General features: G+C 37.8%; 1 protein-coding gene across 1 annotated transcript in view; it reads right to left on the bottom strand.

Annotated features, from left to right (window-relative positions):
- Positions 1 to 1241: 1241 nt before the first annotated feature.
- CGRRF1 (cell growth regulator with ring finger domain 1) overlaps positions 1242 to 21656 on the bottom strand; it is a 29188-nt gene continuing 8773 nt past the window's right edge. Inside the window, exons 2-6 of the mRNA XM_025393056.1 lie at positions 16558 to 16697; positions 9955 to 10132; positions 9668 to 9815; positions 2710 to 2817; positions 1242 to 2483 (exon numbers count right to left, since the gene is read on the bottom strand). Coding sequence (XP_025248841.1) covers positions 2163 to 2483; positions 2710 to 2817; positions 9668 to 9815; positions 9955 to 10132; positions 16558 to 16697 — 895 coding nt within the window. The 3' untranslated portion in view covers positions 1242 to 2162. The remainder of the gene's footprint in view (positions 2484 to 2709; positions 2818 to 9667; positions 9816 to 9954; positions 10133 to 16557; positions 16698 to 21656) is intronic.

Here is a 21656-nt window from a genome sequence, read left to right as displayed (position 1 = left end):
ATCCTTTGTATTTACAATTACTTCAGCTGCAACAAGAACTAAAGGCAAGTTATCGTTAAGTTATGAAAACGATGGATAAATCGATAAACAAAATGTGGCATTCACATCCAGTGGAATATTATTCAGCCTTAAAAGGAATGAAATTCTGATGTAAGCTCTGACGTGGATGAATGTTTAAGAAATGCTAAGTTTAGACAGACACAAAAGGATATTGTATGATTCCACTTACATGAAGTACCTAGAATAGTCAAATTCATAGGGACAGAAAATAGAATGGTGGTTGCCAGAGGCTGGTGCGGAGGGAGAATGGGTAGTTATTGTTTAATGGGCATGGGTTTCAGTTTGGGATGATGAAAAGTTTCTGGAGATGGATACTGGTGAATGTTGTGAAACAATGTGAATGTAATTAATGTCAACTAATTTTACACTTAAAAATAGTTGAAAAGGAAAGTTTTATATACGTATATTTTACTACAAAAGTAGTTATGAAACATGCAATAAGAATACAGGCTTGGTGGAATCTACTTCTGATGAGAAACCAACTATGTGTCTAGGACAGTTAAGGTACAAAGAGATCTATAGCGAGGCAGCAGAGCTAGGATGCAGTCTGAATATTCCCCCAATTTACGTGACAAAGAGAGTTTTCAAGATTGTTATACTACTAGTTAAGAGCAGCAGGGACTGCAGCTTTGGATTACCCTGCTTCCAGTGGCAGGGTTGGAACAGTCTTAGGAACTTCTGGCTTGGGGGTGGGGGAGGCCGCAAGGCGGGGTGGAGGGGGGGTTCTAATTAGCCATCAATGCTCCTTTTATGCTCAAATACTTGACATCAGGAGTCTTGACTGATTCTTTGTAGCCCAGACTTTCAACAAGTATCTGGCTCTTACAAGGTATTTATTACATAGCTAGTGAATGTAGATGAAAGTTTGATTTGGTTTATAAAATGGAGAATAGATAACGTCATCTTCAGAGTGCTATACCTGGTTGGAATAGAACTATATAAAAATACAGATATAAAGGCAAGGCATTATTCTTAATACAAACAGGACAAAAAGAGGCTTGAAAAATCTCCCTGAAGGTCACAGTTTATTTGCCATGATCTGCTTTCTTGGTGAGTTAGGATAATTCTTACTGAAAACATGGAAGGCTCTGATTTACCTTTTTCTTTGAGTCATCTTGGAAAGAGAAGAGGGTGGGGTCTTTCTGCCTACCAAGTTTTTCAATTCTTACAAAGACAGAACAATGGATGAACAAAGTAATTTACTATTCAGAAGGATACAGGGTTTACTTGGAATAAAAATACACTGGAAAAATAGTTATTTGTTTGTTTTAGTGATTTTTCTAGCTAACCTTCCCCCTCCCACCTCAGTTCTGGATGGATTTGCTGTGCAAGCAGAAACCTAAGGCAAGGCATGAACGGTCTCGCAGGTCTTCCCTGGTAGATCACATTCTGCTAATCTAATCACACTTGACTATCAACTTAATAAATTTAATTATCCAAAAAATCTTACTATCCAAATTTTATATACCTGCCTCCTATAGATGAGTACCATTTTATAATTCACTGAGAACAGTCAAGAATTATATCTTGTATTTATGATTTAAGAACGAGTATTTAAAAACTATGACCTGTATTTATGTAACTATAAGGGACATTAGAAACCAAACAGATGGATATTTATAAAAACTGGTATTTCAGGAAAAGATTTAAAGAAGCTCATTCCAACTCCTTTGTATAAACTAGAGAACACACAATTACTTTAAGCAGAATTAAGTTTTTTCTTAATTGTTCTCCAGATTACATCAAAGGTAAAACATTTAGTGATCTTAAGACTTTAACCTCTTCAAATTTTCAATGGATTGCCTTTCAGAATGATTTTTCTAATTAACGTGAGAGGAAATCTAGCTAATAAAAGGCCAAACTCATAGATTCTTTTCAAGAGTTGAATGAATTTTTATGTATCAACACAGATGAATTTCAGTATTCATTCACTAAGCAGAAAGGAATAACCAATTTTTATCATCCATGTACCATACAAATATGAAGTTAAAATAGAATTTTCATTGATGGCCCATACTGTAGATTCCATGTTATAATGAATTCCAAGATCATCAATTTCTGCATCTTTAGTAGAAAGTGTACTTTTCAGTGTTACAATGTCTTCAAAGAGTCTTCGGTTTGTCTTTATCTTGCTCTTTTTGACTGCAAAGTGCAAAAGATTCCTGAACAAACTGCCTGCACATTGGGCACTGCTGAAAATACTTCACGCAGCCATCACACAGGCAGGTGTGTCTGCATGGTAAGAGCACCCAGTTCACAGTCCCATTCTGGCAAACAACACAGTCCTTGCTGTTCTCCTCCGATGGCTCAACTTCACTTTCAGAGAGTCCCACCTTTTCCAACAAACTTCTGTCTGTGTTTTTTTCTTCTGAAGAGGAATTGTTGGAGGGAGTGAAATTATTATTTGCAGACATGAAAAGTTGCTGAAAATCAAAGACATAAGTTTAAAGATTATTATAAATAACAATTACTCTTTAAAACTGGGGGTCATAAGATGCTGAAAATTTATGAGCTAGCAAATCCAACTGTAAAGAATAGTTATCTTCTATAATTATTAACTGAAAAATACAATCATCTTTTCATAAATGGCCATTCTTTGAAACTCTGTAAACAAAAGAGACAGAGATAAGACTACAGAGTACGACTTACCTTAAGATCATGAAATTGACCTTGAGCCAAGAGTAAATATTGATACAATATTCTGCAGGATAGTTTATAAGTCCTATCAGGAATATGAATCACTGACACCATGGAAATCTAAAATAAAAATTGAACACTGGTCAGTACTTAAAATCTTTACATTATTTCACAAATATGTGAAAAATAATTTTCAACTGCTTCTAGACACTTTGTCTTCTGCCAAAAAAAAAAAAATGCTTCTCAAAAATAAAAGGCTGATAAATTAGAAAACTTGCATCGATCTGATTAAATCATAATCACTACAGAGGAATCAGTTACTGACATATTTTTGGCAGTTATTTTAATTGTACTCAAATTTACAAATTTAATGTGATCACAATGGACAAAGGAATCTTTGAGAGGACTAAAAAAGGAAATGAAGGAGAGGAATTAAAGTCAGTATTAAACAGTCTTTTAAGAAGCTTGGACGTACGGGGACCAGAGAAAACACTTTTGTTTAGAGAGCTACATGCATTGACTCTAAAATTCTCATACAGAAAAATGAACACAAAAGAAGAGCTAGAAAAATACTGAAAAGAGAGAGAGCCATGAGGGCGACTAGCCCCGTCAGATAATAAAACAGACTACGAAGTCTTTAAAATTAAAACAGTATGGTACTGGCACATGAATAGACAGATGGATGAAACAGGATAAACAGTCCAGAAACAGACCTAGTTATGTGTAAAAATATAATAAAGGTGTCATGTCAAATCACCAGAGTTTTTTTTAATAAACAGTATTGGGACAACCGGATAGCTATGGGAAAAATATATAATTAGATGCATTCCTCATACCATACGTAAGAATAAACTCCAGACACATAAGAGATCTAAATGTAAAAAATAAAACTGTACAAGTACTAGAAGAAAATGAATAAATTCCATTTTAGTCTCAGTGTAAGGAAAGACATTAACTATGACTCAAAACCCAGAGTAAATACACTTGACTATATAAGAATTAAAAACATACATGATAAAAAGCACCATAAACAAAGTCAAAACACATGATGAACTAGAATATTCACAAGGTGTGTCACAGATTAAAGGTTAATATTCCTAATTTATGAAGAACTTTTAAAAACTGAAGAAAAATGGCCAAAATCCTATAGAAAAATGGGCAAAACACATGGACAATTCATAAAAAGATATAAACATGAACTATGACCATATTAAAAGATGTTTAAATAAAATTAATACTGCACCACTGTTCACTCATCAGAGTGACAAAAATTCAAAAGCTTGTCAATGAACTCTGTGTAAATACACTCTCATATATTGTTGGTGGAAATGTTTTTTTACAAAAAGGTACAATTCCAATGGCAACATCTAACAAAACAACATGCATTTACACTTCAACCATACAATTCCAACAATATTAAGATATGTATATACGGATTATTCAGCATAAGATTATTTGTTACTGCAGAATATTAGAAAGTACCTGAATGTCCAAGCACAGGAGACTGGCAGAATAACTATGGAATATGCACAGCATACACACAGTGAGGTGCTATGCAGCTATCAAAAAAAAAAAAAGTGAAGATAATCTCTGCAAACTGGTGTGCAGTGATTTCCAGATTTTCTGAAGTGAAAAAAAGCAAAGTACAAAACAGCATACATAGCATAGAGAATGTGCTATCTTTTGTGTAAGAAAAAAGAGAAAATAAAAAACGGCGGATAAATCGGAAAACAACAATTATCTCTAAGGACTGGGGTGTGTGGGAATGGAGAGGAAGGGATATGGAAGAAAACAACATGAATATATTTCTTTGTAAGGTTTTCTGACTTTTGAGAGAATCCAAGTAATCTATGGACACAGTTTGACTACAAACCCTCAGTTTTGGCAGGAAGCACAGGGAAATGGCAGTTTGAACACCAAAATAATTAAATTCAGTCATGAGTTATAAAACACTGGGGGAAAAATTCATGAGGCCATAGAGACAACAGATAAGCAAACAAACAAATGGGAGAGACAGGAAGTCTCTTGCTTGTTGTAGAATGCCAAGAACTGACTGGAGGGAGGGCTAGAGTTGGAAAATAATTATTTTGCAACCATCACAGTAAAGATGAAATCTGGCAAGAATCATCAATGGATGTTAAATCTAGGACAAACATTTTTTTTTAAATAAAAAGCAGGATATTTACATGATCTTACAGTGCCTCCTCACAGACCAAGGGGGAGAAAAAAACAGAAGAGTGGAGAAATCAGATAACACCTTAACTAAGAGATCAAAATTAACATGACCAATTAGAGAAAAGAACATTGCATGCTTCTAGAGGTGGCACTCTGAAAACAACACATTACCCGGGCAGCTCACTGGCTGCAGCTGCATAACTTTGATCTGATCGTAAGAAAAATCAGACAAACAAAATGAGAATCTTTTAATTTACAAAAAGGGTGTGTGTGTGTGTGTGTGACTATATCCTTAAAACATGCTCATGTCATAAAAGACAGAGTATGGAAATGTTCCAGGCTAAAGGAAGCTAAAGATCCATGACAAATACAAAGTCTGGCTCTAGACTAGAACCTGAACTGGAGAAGAAAATTGGTTGTGAATTGGATAAAATACTGTACAATGTTAAATTTATAAAGAAGATGACTATACTGTGGTTATATAAGAAAGCATCCTTATTTTTAGGAAATACGCACTGAAGTATTTAGGGGTAAAGAAGCATCATGTATGCAACTTATTCTCAAATCATTGATTTAGAATATATATACAATCATATATATGTGTATGTATAAACATATGAGCAGGCTGGGTGTGGTGGCTCACGCCTGTCATCTCAGCCCTTTGGGAGATCACGGTGGGAGGACTACTTGAGCTCAGGAGTTTGAGACCAGCCGGGGCAACACAGTAAGACCTTGTTTTTACAAAAAAAAAATTTTTTTTTTAATTTAGCCTGGCACAGTGGTGCATTCCTGTAAACCCAGTTGCTTAGAAGGCTGAGGCAGGATGATCACTTGAGCTCAAGAGGTTGAGGCTGCAGTGAGCCATGACTGTGCCACTACATTCCAGCCTGGTGATAGAGCAAGACCCTCTCTCTCTCAATCAATCAACACATACATACATACATACATACATAAATGAGTGAACAATAATGCAAAGGACAGAAATGTTAACAATAGGAGATCCAGGTACAGGGTATATGGGTGTTCTTTTATTTTTTTATTTTTGCAACTTTTTGAAATTATGTACAAATAAAAAGTTTTAAAACCCTACATTAGTTGCAAAAACACAATATTCTTTACAAGCTTATAAAGATTTATTAATTTAGTAATAGCATCAGAGGCTTTTAATATTAAATCAAAATGACAGGGTTAGTAGAAAATAGTAGTTACCACTTCATACTAACAATTTTGTTGGCTAGGAGCAGTGGCTCACACTTGTAATCCCAGCACTTTGGGAGGCCGAGTTGGGTGGATCACAAGGTCAGGGGTTCAAGACTAACCTGGCCAACATGGTGAAACCCCACCTCTACTAAATATACACAAATTAGCCGGGCATGGTGGTGTGTGCCTGTAATCCCAGCTACTTGGGGGGCTGAGGCAGGAGAATTGCTTGAACCCAGGAGGCAGAGGTTGCAGTGAGCTGAGATCGCGCCACTGCACACCAGCCTGGGCGAAAGAGCGAGATTCTGTCTCAAAACAAAAAAAAAACCAAAAAACAAACAAAAAACAAACCAATTTTGTCATTTGATTTAATATTAAAAGCCTCTGAAGCTATTATCATACTAGTTATATATGTAGCTGTGGGTAAATATTTGATATGAAAAAAATGTTCGAATATACTATTAAGTGAAAGCAGGTCACAACATAGTATAAAATGTATCATTTTAGCCTGTTTTCTTAAAATTACATATATAAAGATTTGGAAAGATACAAATATTCACAGTTATTATTTTTGGATGATAGAATACAGATTATTATACTTCTCTCCTTTTGGCTTATCTACACTTTCTAATTTTTTTTCCTGACACAAATGTATTATCTGAATAATACAGAATAAAAGCCAATGTAATTAAGTAAAAATGAAAAAATGTTAAAGTCAAAATTTTGTAGTAACAATTCCTGCTTTCCTTTTTTTAACCTAAAACAACAAACTGGTTCCTAATTGTACTACCTAAATATAATCCTTTGCTGTTAAAATAAAAATGATATTTTAGTAATAAGTTTTTAAAAAAATATATAGTCCCTGACCCACAGATAAAATACTCAAAAAACACATATGCGAAAGAAATAGGAAATGGTCCATTTGCTTTTAAAATTATAAACAGAGAACATTAATACAAAATACACTAATAAATGTATTTGAGTGCCAATATTACCCCCAATCTGAGAAATAAGAGACAAGAGAAGCAAGGATTAACAGAAAAAAAGGAGGGAGCCCACAGACGACAATAAAAGACATTCAAAAGGACCCAGACACAGAGTCATACACAAAGTACAAGAGAAGACGGCTGTTAACCCTTGGGAGACACTCAGGCTCCCCTATGGGAATAAGCCTCCCATAATTACAGCTGGGCCACACAGCCTTCATCCAGTGTGATTAGTGACCTGATAACAAACCCTTCTCTGGCCTACAAGGCCACTGAACTGAAAACACACACACACACAAATGGTTAAAATGGCAAACTTTATGTTATATATATTTTACCACACAGACACACAATCACTCCCTGTTTGGACAGGGGGAAAAAGTTAGAAAAAAAAAAGACCCTGAGCACCTAGAGTAGACAGCACTATCAGTGAAGGGACAAGGAATGCAAGGGGGAAGCTGGGAGGGAAAATGACTGCGATATGATCCTTTTGTGTTGAACCAAAGGAAAAACGAGAACAGAACCCAAGAAACTTAGAAGAGAGGGCACACACAGTGGGGGCAGAAGGGCTTCCTTACCCAAGCACACAGGGTCAAGAACAAAGAAGCTGGAAATAGGAGACACCAACTTAACATGTTTTATTTATCTCTAACTGAAACGGAGAGAAAGGAGGGAGGAAGCCAGAAGGCCTGTCATGCACACTAAGGTGCATGCAAGGTACAGCTAAGGTATTTTGCTGTCAGGCTCTGTGAGGTTCATTAACACTGCCTAGTATGACTTTTTTTTTTTTTCTTTTACTTATCAAATATTTATTGAACCCCTATTGTGTCCTAGGCACTGTACTAAGTTCTGGAAATACACTACTGCTGGTATGACTTTTGTATTTTTATTGTATATATTTAAGGTGTACAACAGGATGTTATGATATATATATACCTAGTGAAATGGTTACTATAATAATGCAAATTAATATATGCATCATCTTACATAGTTACTTCCATTTTTTTGCATGTGGCAAGAGCACCAAAAATCCCAAAAGCAATACCATATTAACTATAGTCCTTATGCTGTACATTAGATCTCTAGACCAGTTCATTTTATATATCTGCAACTTTGTCTCTAGTGACCTACATATCCCCATTTCCTTCCCCTCTGCTCCCCATGACTTGGAAAAAAATGGAAGTTCAGTTTGAAAATATTAAAAACCAAAAACCTAGATGCTTAACTGCAAACGAGTAAGGAGGGTCCAGATTTCCCAAAGAGTCTGCACCTTCCAAAGCTCAATGTACACTTGTTGCAGGAAGATATTCCTGCTAAAAAAAAAATACACTCAAAAAACAAAAACAAACAAACAAACAAAAAATGCTCAGAGTCAAGCCCTTGTTCCATATCTTACTGCCTGAATGACTGGGATTTTTCTTGACTCTGTTTCAGTCTGTAAAAGGAGAATATTTGCCTTGTCCTAAGAAACCAGGTTGTTGGAAGAAAAAAATAAGTTAATGTTTGTGAACGTACTTTGCATATTACGAAGTATCACAAAACAATGTTACCATATGTTTATTAATGAATAATCTATATTAAACACTTTAAAAAAGTAGTCAATTGTGTGTAAGGATATTTTTACCATGATACAATTTCATTAAAAGTTTATTTCATGCCGGCCGGCCGCGGTGGCTCAAGCCTGTAATCCCAGCACTTTGGGAGCCGAGATGGGCGGATCACGAGGTCAGGAGATCGAGACCATCTTGGCTAACACAGTGAAACCCCATCTTTACTAAAAAAAAAAAAACAAAAAACAAAAAACTAGCCGGGCGAGGTGGCGGGCGCCTGTAGTCCCAGCTACTCGGGAGGCTGAGGCAGGAGAATGGCGTAAACCCGGGAGGCGGAGCTTGCAGTGAGCTGAGATCCGGCCACAGCACTCCAGCCTGGGCGACAGAGCGAGACTCCGTCTCAAAAAAAAAAAAAAAAAAAAAAGCTTATTTCATGTCTAAGTTTCTATTATACTCGGATGATTGTCGAAGTTTCAGTCCTCTTAGATCTCTAAGATACTTTTAACTTCCTAATAGGAATCAACTACCAGACTGAAAAAATACTTAGCACATAATGAGAAAAGAAGATTACTATAATTACTGAAAATACAGGCACCAGATATATAAGATATACGTGCAGCAGGGACTTTGATGGAAACAAGGTGACTGCAAGCAGGCAAAAAAAAAAAAAAGAGTAGATACTATCTTAAAATTGAGCACTTTAGATCATTATTATGCTTATTTATTCAGTGCTAAACATGTTCAGAATAAACATGCTTCCCAACAGACTGCTTCTACACAGCAAATATGACAGAATACAGAATGATGAAATTAACTTAATTCAACCATTATATATCTTTTATTTTCCAAATAAAGTCATATTACTGTGATCCATAAGGCAAAAAAAAAGTCATACTCTGAAGGTACTGTTACACATATAAAAACTAAATAGGTATATAGTTTCTAAGCCAAATGCACATCCTCAGAAATTAAAACAAAACTTTTTCTATTTATCAAATAATGAAGAACCACCATTCAAATCACTTAAAGGTAATGCTTCCAAATTTTTCAGTTACTTACAATATCATAAATTTCCCGGTCATCTTCATCAGCTAAGGTCAATAGCGCTACCAATGGATAGCGAGATCTGGGCACTGTGCCAAAGTCTTCAATTTTAGTATCTCTTGGTAACTGGCAATATAGTTCTTCTTTGCTATCCTTTTTAATACTTTTTGAAAATGTAAAGGCAAATTGCCACTATAACCATAAGAACAAAAATAGACCAAAAATGATCCGTAAGTTAGCAACACTTTATCCATAAGAAGTCTAAGTTTCAGTGTTGATGGGTATATCAGATAAAAGGATACAAATACTGTTCCTGATAGAGATATTCACTATACAGAGCATCTTCTAATGCTTGGGGGGTGCTTATTCTGAAGCAATAAACATGCTTCTGCAGAGCTTCATATAATTTTTGAACACTGCACCCCCAGTAGCATGTAAGGAGACTATCTTCAAGGCAATCTGTTGTCAAGGTTACGCCAGCTGTAAAATACAAAGGAGAAAGAATGAAAGTGATTTAATGTAACTTCTAATACAATCATACAGGGTGAGTAACAAAAGCTTCCTTTTCGATGCTGGCCAGGATGATGGCAGTTAAAAGAACCTGTTAAAGGGTATGCCTCCTATAAATGTCTGAGAGTCTCAGTAGCATTGATACATGACCATTTCTAATCATACTTAAGCAAAAATTTTAATTGGTAGGAACTTTGCATAGGTAATTGGAGCAGGTTGTAATTTCAAATTATAGTAGAGTACTATATTTTATTCATTTAATCCTCATTGATGAACATTTGGGTTTATTCCAGTATTTTGCTATGACAACTAATAGTGCTACAATGAATAGCCTTATACAAACATCTTTTCACATTTTTGCTGGTAATACAATAATAAATAATCATTTTGTGTTTCTTGTTTTTTTCTTTTTCAACGTTTTAAAATATGCATTTTCTGTTTTTTCCTTTCGTGTCTACCTCCAGCTTTTTTAGTACTCTACAATAAAGTACTAAGGAGCTATTAAAAGTGAATAGGGAGGCAGAGGTTGCAGTGAGCCGAGATCGTGCCACTGCACTACAACCTGTGCGACAGGGTGAGACTCTGTCTCTTTAAAAAAAAAAAAAAAAGACCTGAGGCATATCAGAATATCTGCACATACTATTATGAAATGATCTTCAGAATATATTAGTAAATGAAAAAAAAGCAAGGTAGAGAAAATTAAATATATATGCTACTGTTTATCTCACAAGAATGGATACCCATATATGTGTTTGTTTACATTAAAAAAGAACAGGCTGGGTGTGGTGTTTCATGCCAGTAATTCCAGCACTTTGGGAGGCCAAGATGGGTGGATCGCTTGAGCCAGGAGTTTGAGACCAGCCTGGGCCAACATGGCAAAACCATGTCTCTACAAAACACACAAAAATTAGCTGGGCATGGTGGCATGCACCTGTGGTCCTAGCTTCTTGGGAGGCTGAGGTAGGAGGATCATGCCACTACACTCCCACCTGGATGACGGAGTGAGACCCTGCTTCAAAAAAAAAAAACAAAAAAAAACAATGGAAGGATAAGCCTTTTAAAACTCAACTTACAGCTTACAGAACATATAAAACTACCCTGTTTACTTGCTTTGTAAAAAGAAAAAAAAGCCAGAGTTACTTAAAAGACTTGTTTATAGACTTTGTATACTTAATTAAAGTGGGAAGAGTGTCAGAGACCTTTGACAATTGGAGACTAATCAGATTTTAAAATACCTCTGAAATTAATTTTTAAAAACTACAGAATCTATAAAATTATACTCTCCATAATCTTTTACAAACTTGTCCATTACACAAACTGAGGGGAGAATGTAATGATTTCCACTATCAGAAGATAGTGTCAGTATCCCATCAAAACTATTTTCCCTTTACTTTTTCCACTTTTTTTTTTTTGCAAAGAGTTTCCATTTTTATGTATTTTTTTGCCTTCTAAAACTCAGTACACACACAACATAATTTGAGATCAATAGATGAATAGCCTTAACAAAATTGGGACACAGCTGTAAACCAGAAAATTCAGAATCAAAATAAGTGAAGCACATGGGTGTGGCATCTCTCAAACTGTCCTCACCCAGACTATCTATAACAAGCAAATAAAGCGGGGTTTCAGAGACAGCCTTGCAAAAAAGTGAAAAAATAAGGACAGTAGAAAATGTGCTACGCCACTAAAAAGGGAGAAGCGATGGGGCGGAAAAGCCACAAACCTTCTTGAGGAAGGATCCCTGTGAGAGAAGAAGTAATAAAAACAAGGAGACCATTCATGAGGATAACAAAGCCAGAGTATTGGGAGATGAAAGTGTTAGGTTGGTGGCCGGGCGCGGTGGCTCAAGCCAGTAATCCCAGCACTTTGGGAGGCCGAGACGGGCAGATCACGAGGTCAGGAGATCGAGACCATCCTGGCTAACACGGTGAAATCCCGTCTCTACTAAAAAATACAAAAAAAATAAACTAGCCAGGCGAGGTGGTGGACGCCTGTAGTCCCAGCTACTCGGGAGGCTGAGGCAGGAGAATGGCGTGAACCCGGGAGGCGGAGCTTGCAGTGAGCCGAGATCGTGCCACTGCACTCCAGCCTGGGCGACAGCGCGAGACTCCGTCTCAAAAAAAAAAAAAAAAAGTGTTAGGTTGTAGGGAATGGAGGTTCACAAACGCCTCCAAACATGCCATGTACATTGTGTTTTTTTCCTAACCCTTTTGCTTTAATGTTAGCTCTTACCAGGGTGAATAAGCTAAAATATAAGGAAGCTATTTACAAAAAGATAGCAGAATTTCTGAATCAAATTAATTCAACTCAACTAATAAATATTGAGTACCTAATTTACGATTTCATTAAAGACTCTATATGGCAGACATGGAAACACAAATCCAAATATATCATTACATAACAACAACAACAAAATCCCAACAACCCACCCCTAGGTAAACAGAACTAAATGACTAAGATTAAAATGGATTCTCTGGTTTTCTTTTTTTTTAAATTATAAATTTTAAAGTATAGCTAGGGCACAGTGGCTCATGCCTGTAATCGCAGCACTTTGGGAGGCCGAGGCGGGTGGATCATGAGGTCAAGAGATTGAGACCATCCTGGGTAACACAGTGAAATGCTATCTCTACTAAAAATACAAAAAATTAGCCGGGCATGGTGGCATGCACCTGTAGTCCCAGCTACTCAGGAGGCTGAAGCAGGAGAATTGCTTGAACCTGGGAGGCAGACGTTGCAGTGAGCCAAGATTGCACCACTGCACTCCAGCCTGGGCAACAGAGCGAGACTCCGTCTCAAAAACAAATAAATAAATACAAACAAAAATCTTAAATATAAATAAAAAGCACATGTGGTTTTTTTTGTTTTTTGAGACAAGGTCTCACTCTGTTGCCCAGGCTGGAGTATAGTGGCGTTAGCTCACTGCAGCCTCAACCTCCCAGACTTAAGCAATCCCCCAGCCTAAGCCTCCTGAGTAGCTGGCACTAACAGCATGTGCCACCATGCCCAGCTAACTTTTGTATTTTTAGTAGAGATGAGGTTTTGTCATGTTGGCCAGGCTGGTCTTGAACTCCTGGACTCGAGGATCCACCTGTCTCAGCCTCCCAGAGTACTAGGATTACAAGCATGAGCCACCACGTGCCGCCTCTGGTTTATTTTCAAGTTAAATCAGGTCTCTAGATTATTCAGTCTTCTCTGCTATATGTCAGGCAGTTTGGGTACAGTGGTGAAAAAAAGATTTTTAAACTATCTATACACCAAATGAAATAACTTTTTTAAATGTCACAAATATTGTTACAATATTATTTTAATGTTCTGTGTGGACATCTTTAATGATACCCACTTTTCCACAGTTTAAACAAATGAATTTTACTCTGCTAAGTATAATTCCTATCAAAATCCTTCTCTTTATTTCCCCATACGAGAAAGATAATAAATGATATGCATTGGTATTTTAAAAATTAAAATATTTCAGTATTCATGCTGTACGTCCGCATATTTAAAGAATTTTTCATGACTTCAGTAATACTACTGTTGGTTAGCACCTAGTGTGCAGGCATAGCTAAGAAGGCTACTTACTGGCTAACTTTTTATTTGCCTCAAACATTTGCAGGGCTGGCTCTATTTGTGACTATTTCTGCCTGAAAAGCAGATTGATGGATTTCCTCACACTTTCTGCCTCACAAGTGCCCTGTGTTTTGCTCATAATGTATCAGCTCTTCTTAGTTTTTCAGTGTAGTTTCAGACCTGTGGAACTGTACTGCAGGAAGGAAGGCCTTGCAGCGGGTAGGTGTTTCATTGTGGGTCCTGCTCAAGAGCCAGATGTGACACTGTAGCAGTTTCTAGCCTATGGCCACAGAGGTGGGAGGTTATCCAACCGCCACTATTCTGTACACTTTATTTTTTATTTTATTTTTTGAGACAGAGTCTCACTCTGTCACCCAGGCTGAAGTGAAGTGGTGTGATCACGGCTTACTGCAACCTCGACCTTGTGGATTCAAGCGATCCTCCCACCTCATCCTCTTGAGTAGCTGGTAGCTGGGTGTACACTTTAATCAGTAATCAGGCATGCACAACCAACTATCTTTTAAATAAATTAGTTTTCTCTGTGTCATATCTTAAAATTTGGTTTTCCCACGTGAAAAATGTCAGAATGAACTGTTATCTATTACAGGGATGGAGTGGGGAGAGGAGTGGCCAAGATCCTAGTTTCCATCAATTCACAGGGTAATAGTATTTACAGCTAAAGAGGATGAATAAGAAATTCTGTAATTTTTGAGGCCAAGAACGGTGGGTCACGCCTGTAATCCCAGCACTTTGTGAGCCTGGGGCAGAAGGACTGCTTGAGGCCAGGAGTTTGAGACCAGCCTGGGTAACACAGCAAGACCCCATTCCCCCTCAAAAAAAAATTTTTTTTTTTAATTTAGCCAGGTATGGTCATGCACACCTGTAGTCCCAGCTACTCGGGAGGCTAAGGCAGGAGGACCACTTGAGCCCAGGGTGTTGGGGCTGCAGTGAACTATGATCAGACTACTGCATTCCAGCCTGAGTGGAAGAGCAAGATCCTGTCTCAAAAAACAAACAAACAAAAAAACCAACATATATTTTTCCTTATAAATCAAGATTTACTTAAGCCTGATGATCTATATTGACTAAGTAAACTGACTTCTGACCAGTTATTAGATTCTGAGAGTTAGAGGCAGGAAGGATGAATAGACAAGAATGGTCCATAGACGCAAGGGAGCAGGATATTGCAAAGGAAGGTCAACTCTGTAAAATACTAGGGAGAGACCATTAACTCAGCCCTGAAAGACTCTCACTGGATTTTATGACTGCTGGGGGTCGAAAGTGCAGGGCAGAAGTCGTAGAAAGCCATTTCAGTAAAGGGATACAGGGAAAAGTCAGACTGCACTGCACTGCACTGAAGGGTAAGAAAGAAGCAGGCTAAGAGAAGGCAAATGCAAACAGCTTCTAAGAAGCTGGCTGTGAGGGGAAGAAGAGAAATACGGCAGTAGCTAGAATAGGACGAAAAGCAGAGAAAGATCTGGTTTATTTGTTTTCAAGAAACCTGAAATGTAAGCAAGTATAGAAGGGACAGGGTCTCGGTCCAGAAAAAAAGCTACAGAACTGTATCTAGAACTGCCTACTCTTTATTTCTATTGAACTGTCACAAAAGAATTTCAAAGTCCAAAAGTTCAAAACTGAATTCATTGCCTTTCTTCTGAAACTAGCTATTCTTTCTGTACTCTTCATTTTGTAAAAGGATCTGGCTATGGAGTACCCACAGGAAGAACCTGAGTCTTCTTAGACTCCTCTCTTACCTGTCCCATCCTATGCTTTAGCCATAACTACTGACTGTTTCTTTAATGTATCACTCCACTTCTCACCCAAGAGGTAAACACTTATCTTTCAAGATTCTACTCAAAAAAAAAAAAAAAAAAAAAAGGAGGAATGAAGAAAAAAAAATAAGACAGACCCAGCATATTCTTTTTTATGAAGGCCTTCCTGAATATGCCTCTTCACCTTAACAAATTTAACCATCTCTTTCTTTACAATTCTAATGGTTCCTATATGGTCCTGCAGACAACTTATTTTTCTAAGCAAGTACAAAAGCAAACAACTGCCATCTATTACCTACCATCTACAAAATAACATGTTGTATCAAAATAATTTATACCAAAACACCATAGTTTCAGATTAAATGACAATCATTCTGGCCACACGCGGTGGCTTACACCTGTAAACCCAGCACTTTGGGAGGCTGAGGTGGGTGGATCATCTGAGGTCAGCAGTTTGAAACCAGCCTGGTCAACATGGTAAAACCCAGTCTTTACTAAAAAAACAAAAATTAGCCAGGCATGGTGGCACACGCCTGTAATCTCAGCGACTTGGGAGGCTGAGGCAGGAGAAACGCTTGAACCTGGGAGGCGGAAGCTATAGTGAGCTGAGATTGTGCCATTGCACTCCAGCCTGGATGACAGAGTAAGACTGTCTCAAAAAAAAAAAAAAAAAAAAAGGCAATTGTTCTTCAAAAGGTTAGCAACCTTACATTAGCTGTATTTAGACATAACACATCATTTCTCACTTTACTACACACCAATAAAAACGGCATAGTGTCCTAACAGACTTCACTATTAACACCTGTAATACTTCATTCTGCTCCTTTGTATACACCTCTACCTCTGTTTAGTAGGTGATAAATTCTTCAGGAGTAAAGTTTGTAACTTCCTAATCTTATCTTTAATCTGTCATATACAGTACAGCACCTGAAACAAAATAGTTGCCCAACAAATGTTTGTTAAAAGTCTAATGAAGGGAAAGAAATAGAGAAAGAAAATAAAAGGGCTAAAAAAAGAGGGCAAACAATGAGAGAAAATCTTTGGAAAATGGCCACCAACTTGTAATTGAAGCTGAAGATGGATTAGTGATCTCTAAGCCAAAAGGATTCTTGACTTGTCTCATTTGCTTTTTGAAAACTCTTGTGCTGAACTGGGTCTCTTCTGAATTTCTCAGAATTACTGGAACATCCCAACCAAACCTAAAAAAAGGTAAAAAATAAAATTATTTTAACAAATGTTGAAACTTTGTTATGTGTAAAATCTGTTGTTCTTCATTGAAAAAAAGGTTAAATTTCTCAATTTATGTTATTTTAGAGATCCCACAGAACTGCAAAACAGTTGGCCCTCTGTATCAACCAACTGCACATCAAAAATATTTGGGGACGGGGGAAGAATAAAAAATAACAATAAAAAATAATACAAATTCAAAAGCAATACAGTATAACCACTATTTACACAGCATTACATTTTATTAGGTATAAGTAATCTAGAGATAATTTAAAGTATACAGAAGGATGTGTGTAGGTTATATGTAAATACTATGTAATGTTATATAAGGGACTTAGGCATCCTAGAATATGGGGGTGGGGACCCTAGAATCAATCCCCCTTGGATATCAAGGACGGACTATGTATTGTTCAGCTGGCTGAATCAACATATTCTTGAAAACAAAGAGTTCTATTGTTAATACTGTTGATAACAACAAAGAAGAATGGAGATTATAGATAAATTATACTTAATATAACAGCAAACACATGAACTTACTGAATTTTTTTAAATGTTTAAAAGAAATATATACTCAAGAGGCAGACTATTGGCCGGGTGTGGTGGCTCATGCCTGTAATCCCAGCACTTTGGGAGGCCAAGGCAGGAGGATCACTTGAGGTCAGGAGTTCGAGACCAGCCTGGCCAAAACATAGTGAAACTCCATCATTAATAAAAATACAAAAATTAGCTGGGCATGGTGGCGTGGACCTGTAGACCCAGCTACTTGGGAAGCTGAGGCAGGAGACTCGCTTGAACCTGGGAGGCAGAGGTTGCAGTGAGCCAAGATCGTGCTACTGGACTCCAGCCTGGGCAACAGAGCAAGATTCCGTCTGTTAAAAAATAAAAATAAAAAAAAACGCAGACTAATATGACTTATGGGACAACAGAACTTTTTTTTTTTTTTTTGAGATGGAGTTTGACTCTTATTGCCTAGGCTGGAGTACAATGGCGCGATCTTGGCTCACTACAACCTCTGTCTCCCGGATTCAAATGATTCTCCTGCCTCAGCCTCTCAAGTAACTGGGATTACAGGCGCCCATCATCAAGCCTGGCTAATTTTTGTATTTTTAGTAGAGACGGGGTTTCGCCATATTGACCAGGCTGGTCTTGAACTTCTGACCTCAGGTGATCTGCCCGCCTCAGCCTCCCAAAGTGCTGGGATTACAGGTATGAGCCACCACGCCCAGCCAGGATAATGGAACTTTAAAAACACCAACTATAGCTCTTCATTTATATATCTTCTACTTTTAAATTTCATGTAAAAATGTAAGCTCTGACAATGCATATGGAACAGAATTCAAAGGAAAATGAAAGGGGCTGAATTCAATTCCTAAAAAAATTAAAAAACAGCTAGTTTACTCAATTTACATAAAATAATCTAAAATTAATATACACCAGTTAAACTAGGAAACTTTAGTTTAAGACAGCACAGTTAGGGGCCTATTTGATGCACTCCCTTCTCTCCAAACACATATCAGTGATAGATAAAAAATAAAAAGAAAAACTAAAGAGACCCCACAGATACCTAAGTCTCATACGCTTTAAGAAAAAAAAGACCCCGCTGAAATGAGTAAACAAACTGTGGTATATTTAAACAAAAGAATAGAAGTATTCAGCACTGAAAAGGAACCACTTATTGCTACAACCAAATGGATAAATTTCAGAAACATCGTGCTATGCATAAAGAAGCCTTACACAAAAGAATAAATGCTGTATGCTTCTCTAATATAAAATTCTAGATCAGGCACAACAAATTTATGGTAGAAATAAAAATAAGAACAATGGCTGCTTCTGGAAGTACAGGAGTAGGACTGACTGGGAAAGAGTATAAGAAAATTGATGGTAATGTTCACTATCTTGACAGAGGCTTAAGTTGTACAGATGATGTGTTTGGTAACACTTGGTAAATGGTACACTTAAGATTTGTACATCTTGGCCAGGTGCGGTGGCTCACGCCTGTAATTCCAGCACTTTGGGAGGCCGAGGCAGACAGATCACAAGGTCAGGAGATCGAGACTATCCTGGCTAACATGCTGAAACCCCACCTCTAAAATACACATACATACAAAAATTAGCCGGATGTGGTGGCGAGTGCCTGCAGTCCCAGCTACTTGGGAGGCTGAGGCAGGAGAATGGCGTGAACCTGGGAGGCAGAGCTTGCAGTGAGCCGAGATCACACTATTGCACTCCAGCCTGAGCGACAGAGTGAGACTCCATCTCAAAAAATAAATAAATAAATAATAAGATTTGTATATCTTATATGTAAATGTTACTTCAAGAAACTATAAACAAAAACAAACACTGAACTCTAGTCAGTAATATGTAATGTTTTAGAACTTACAGGTGAAGAGTACAACTTACTTTGAAGGGCATCATGAAAGAAGATAGACCAATATGTGGATACACAAGTGGATTAATGTGGATAGACATGTAATGGAGAAATTACAATAAAATGCTGATGGTAGAATCTGAGTGATGGGCACATGTGTGTTCACTGTATAATTCTTTCTAGTATTCTGTATGTTTGAAAATTTTTATAATAAAATGCTGGGAACAAATACCTTTATGGATCCAAAAAAAGCAAAGAAACAAAGTAATGAGTAAGGCTATGCCATGGTTTCATGGTTCTCAGTCTGGCAGCAGACAGTGGCAACAAAGCCTTCATGTATTAAGGAGACCAGCATAGGCTGTCTACTCCAGACAAGGGCTAGAGCCAGGTTTATAACTTGGAACCAGGAGCTGGATTAGGTCGATACCAATATAGGCAGAACTGTCGTTATAAGACTTGGTCCTAGGCTGGGTGCACTGGCTCCTGCCTATAATCCCAGAATTTTCGGAGGCTGAGGAGGGAAGAATGCTTGAGCCCAGGAGTTTGACACCAGCCTGGGCAACAATAGTGAGACCCCATCTCTACAAAAAAAAAAAAAAAAGAAAATTAACCAGGCATGGTGGTATACACCTGTGGTCCCAGCTACGTAAGAGGCTGAGGTGGAAGGATTGCTTGAGCCTGGGAGGTCAAGACTGCAGTAAGCAGAGATTGTGCCACTGCACTCCAGCCTGGGCCACACAGAGAGATTCTGTCTCAAAAAAAGAAAAAAGGCCAGGCACAATAGCTCACGCCTGTAATCCCAACACTTTGGGAGGCCGAGGTGGGCCGATCACCTGAGGTCGGGAGTTCAAGACCAGCTTGAACAACATGGAGAAACCCCATCTCTACTAAAAATACAAAAAAATTAGCCGGGCATGGTGGTGCATGCCTGTAATCCCAGCTACTTGGAAGGCTGAGGCAGGAGAATCGCTTGAACCCAGGAGGCAGAGGTTGCAGTGAGCCAAGATCACGCCATTGTACTCCAGCCTGGGCAACAAGAGTGAAACTCTGTCTCAAAAACAAAACAAAACAAGACAAAAAACAAAAACCTAGTCCTGGTCTGGAGGTCTAGAAATCTGGGTATAAATAACTATAAAATGTTTGTGCAATCTATCCATCTGACAAAGGTCTAATATCCAGAGTCTATAAGGAACTTAAACAAATTTACAAGAAAAAAAAAACCAATTAAAAAGTGGGCAAAGGACATGAACAGACACTTCTCAAAAGAAGACATTCATGCAGTCAACAAACATATGAAAAACAGCTCAACATCACTCTGATCATTAGAGAAATGCAAATCAAAACCACAATGAGATACCATTTCATGCCAGTCAGAATGACGATTATTTTTCAAAAATCCAGAAACAACAGATCCTGGCAAAGTTGTGGAGAAAAATAAACACTTTTTTTGTTTGTTTGTTTTTTGAGACTGAGTTTCACTCTTGTTGCCCAGGATGGAGTGCAATGGCACGATCTCAGCTCACCGCAAGCTCCACCTCTCAGATTCAAGCGATTCTCCTGCCTCAGCCTCCCAAGTAGCTGGGATTCCAGGCATGCACCACCACGCCTGGCTAATTTTTTTTTTGTATTTTTAGTAGAGACTGGGTTTCTCCATGTTGGTCAGGCTGGTCTCAAACTCCCGACCTCAGGTGATCTGCCTGCCTTGGCCTCCCAAAGTGCTGGGATTACAGGCGTGAGCCACTGCACCTGGCCTAAAAGAAACACTTTTGCACTGTTGGTGGGAATATAAATTAGTTCAACTATTGTGGAAGACAGTATGGCGATTCCTCAAAGATCTAGAGGCAGAAATACCATTTGACCCAGCAATCCCATTACTGAGTATATACCCAAAGGAATATGAATCATTCTATTATAAAGATACATGCATGCATATATTTATTGCAGCACTATTCACAATAGCAAAGACATGGAATCAATCCAAATGCCCATCAGTGATAGACTGGATAAAGAAAATGTGGTACATAATCACCACAGAATACTATGCAGCCATAAAAAGGAACAAGGTCATGTCCTTTGCAGGAGAATGGATGAAGCTGGAAGTCGTTATCCTCAGCAAACTAACGCAAGAACAGAAAACCAAACATTGCATGTTCTCACTTATAAGTGGGAGCTAAACAGTGAGAACACGTGGACACATGGAGGGGAAACAACACAGACTGGGGCCCATCAGGGTGGGAGTTGGGGGAGGGAGAGCATCAAGAATAGCTAATGGATGCTGGGCTTAATATCAAGGTGGCTGTTTGATCTGTGCAGCAAACCACGATGGCACACATTTACCTATGTAACAAACCTGCACACCCTGCACATGTACCCCAGAACTTAAAAGTTGAAGGAAAAAATAAAATAAAATAAAATGCTCAACTAAAAAAAATAATAATAATTGTAAAGTGGATAAACAGTGAGGGTGATAACAAAGGGAGAAAAATAACAAAACAAAACAAATCTTCCACTAAAATTTAGGTTGAAAACTAAAGTTTCAAAACACACAAGTCTAACACTGAGA

This window comes from Theropithecus gelada, chromosome 7b (genome assembly GCF_003255815.1).
Source record: "Theropithecus gelada isolate Dixy chromosome 7b, Tgel_1.0, whole genome shotgun sequence".
Classification (NCBI taxonomy): domain Eukaryota; kingdom Metazoa; phylum Chordata; class Mammalia; order Primates; family Cercopithecidae; genus Theropithecus; species Theropithecus gelada.
This window is presented reverse-complemented; position numbering and strand designations above follow the sequence as displayed.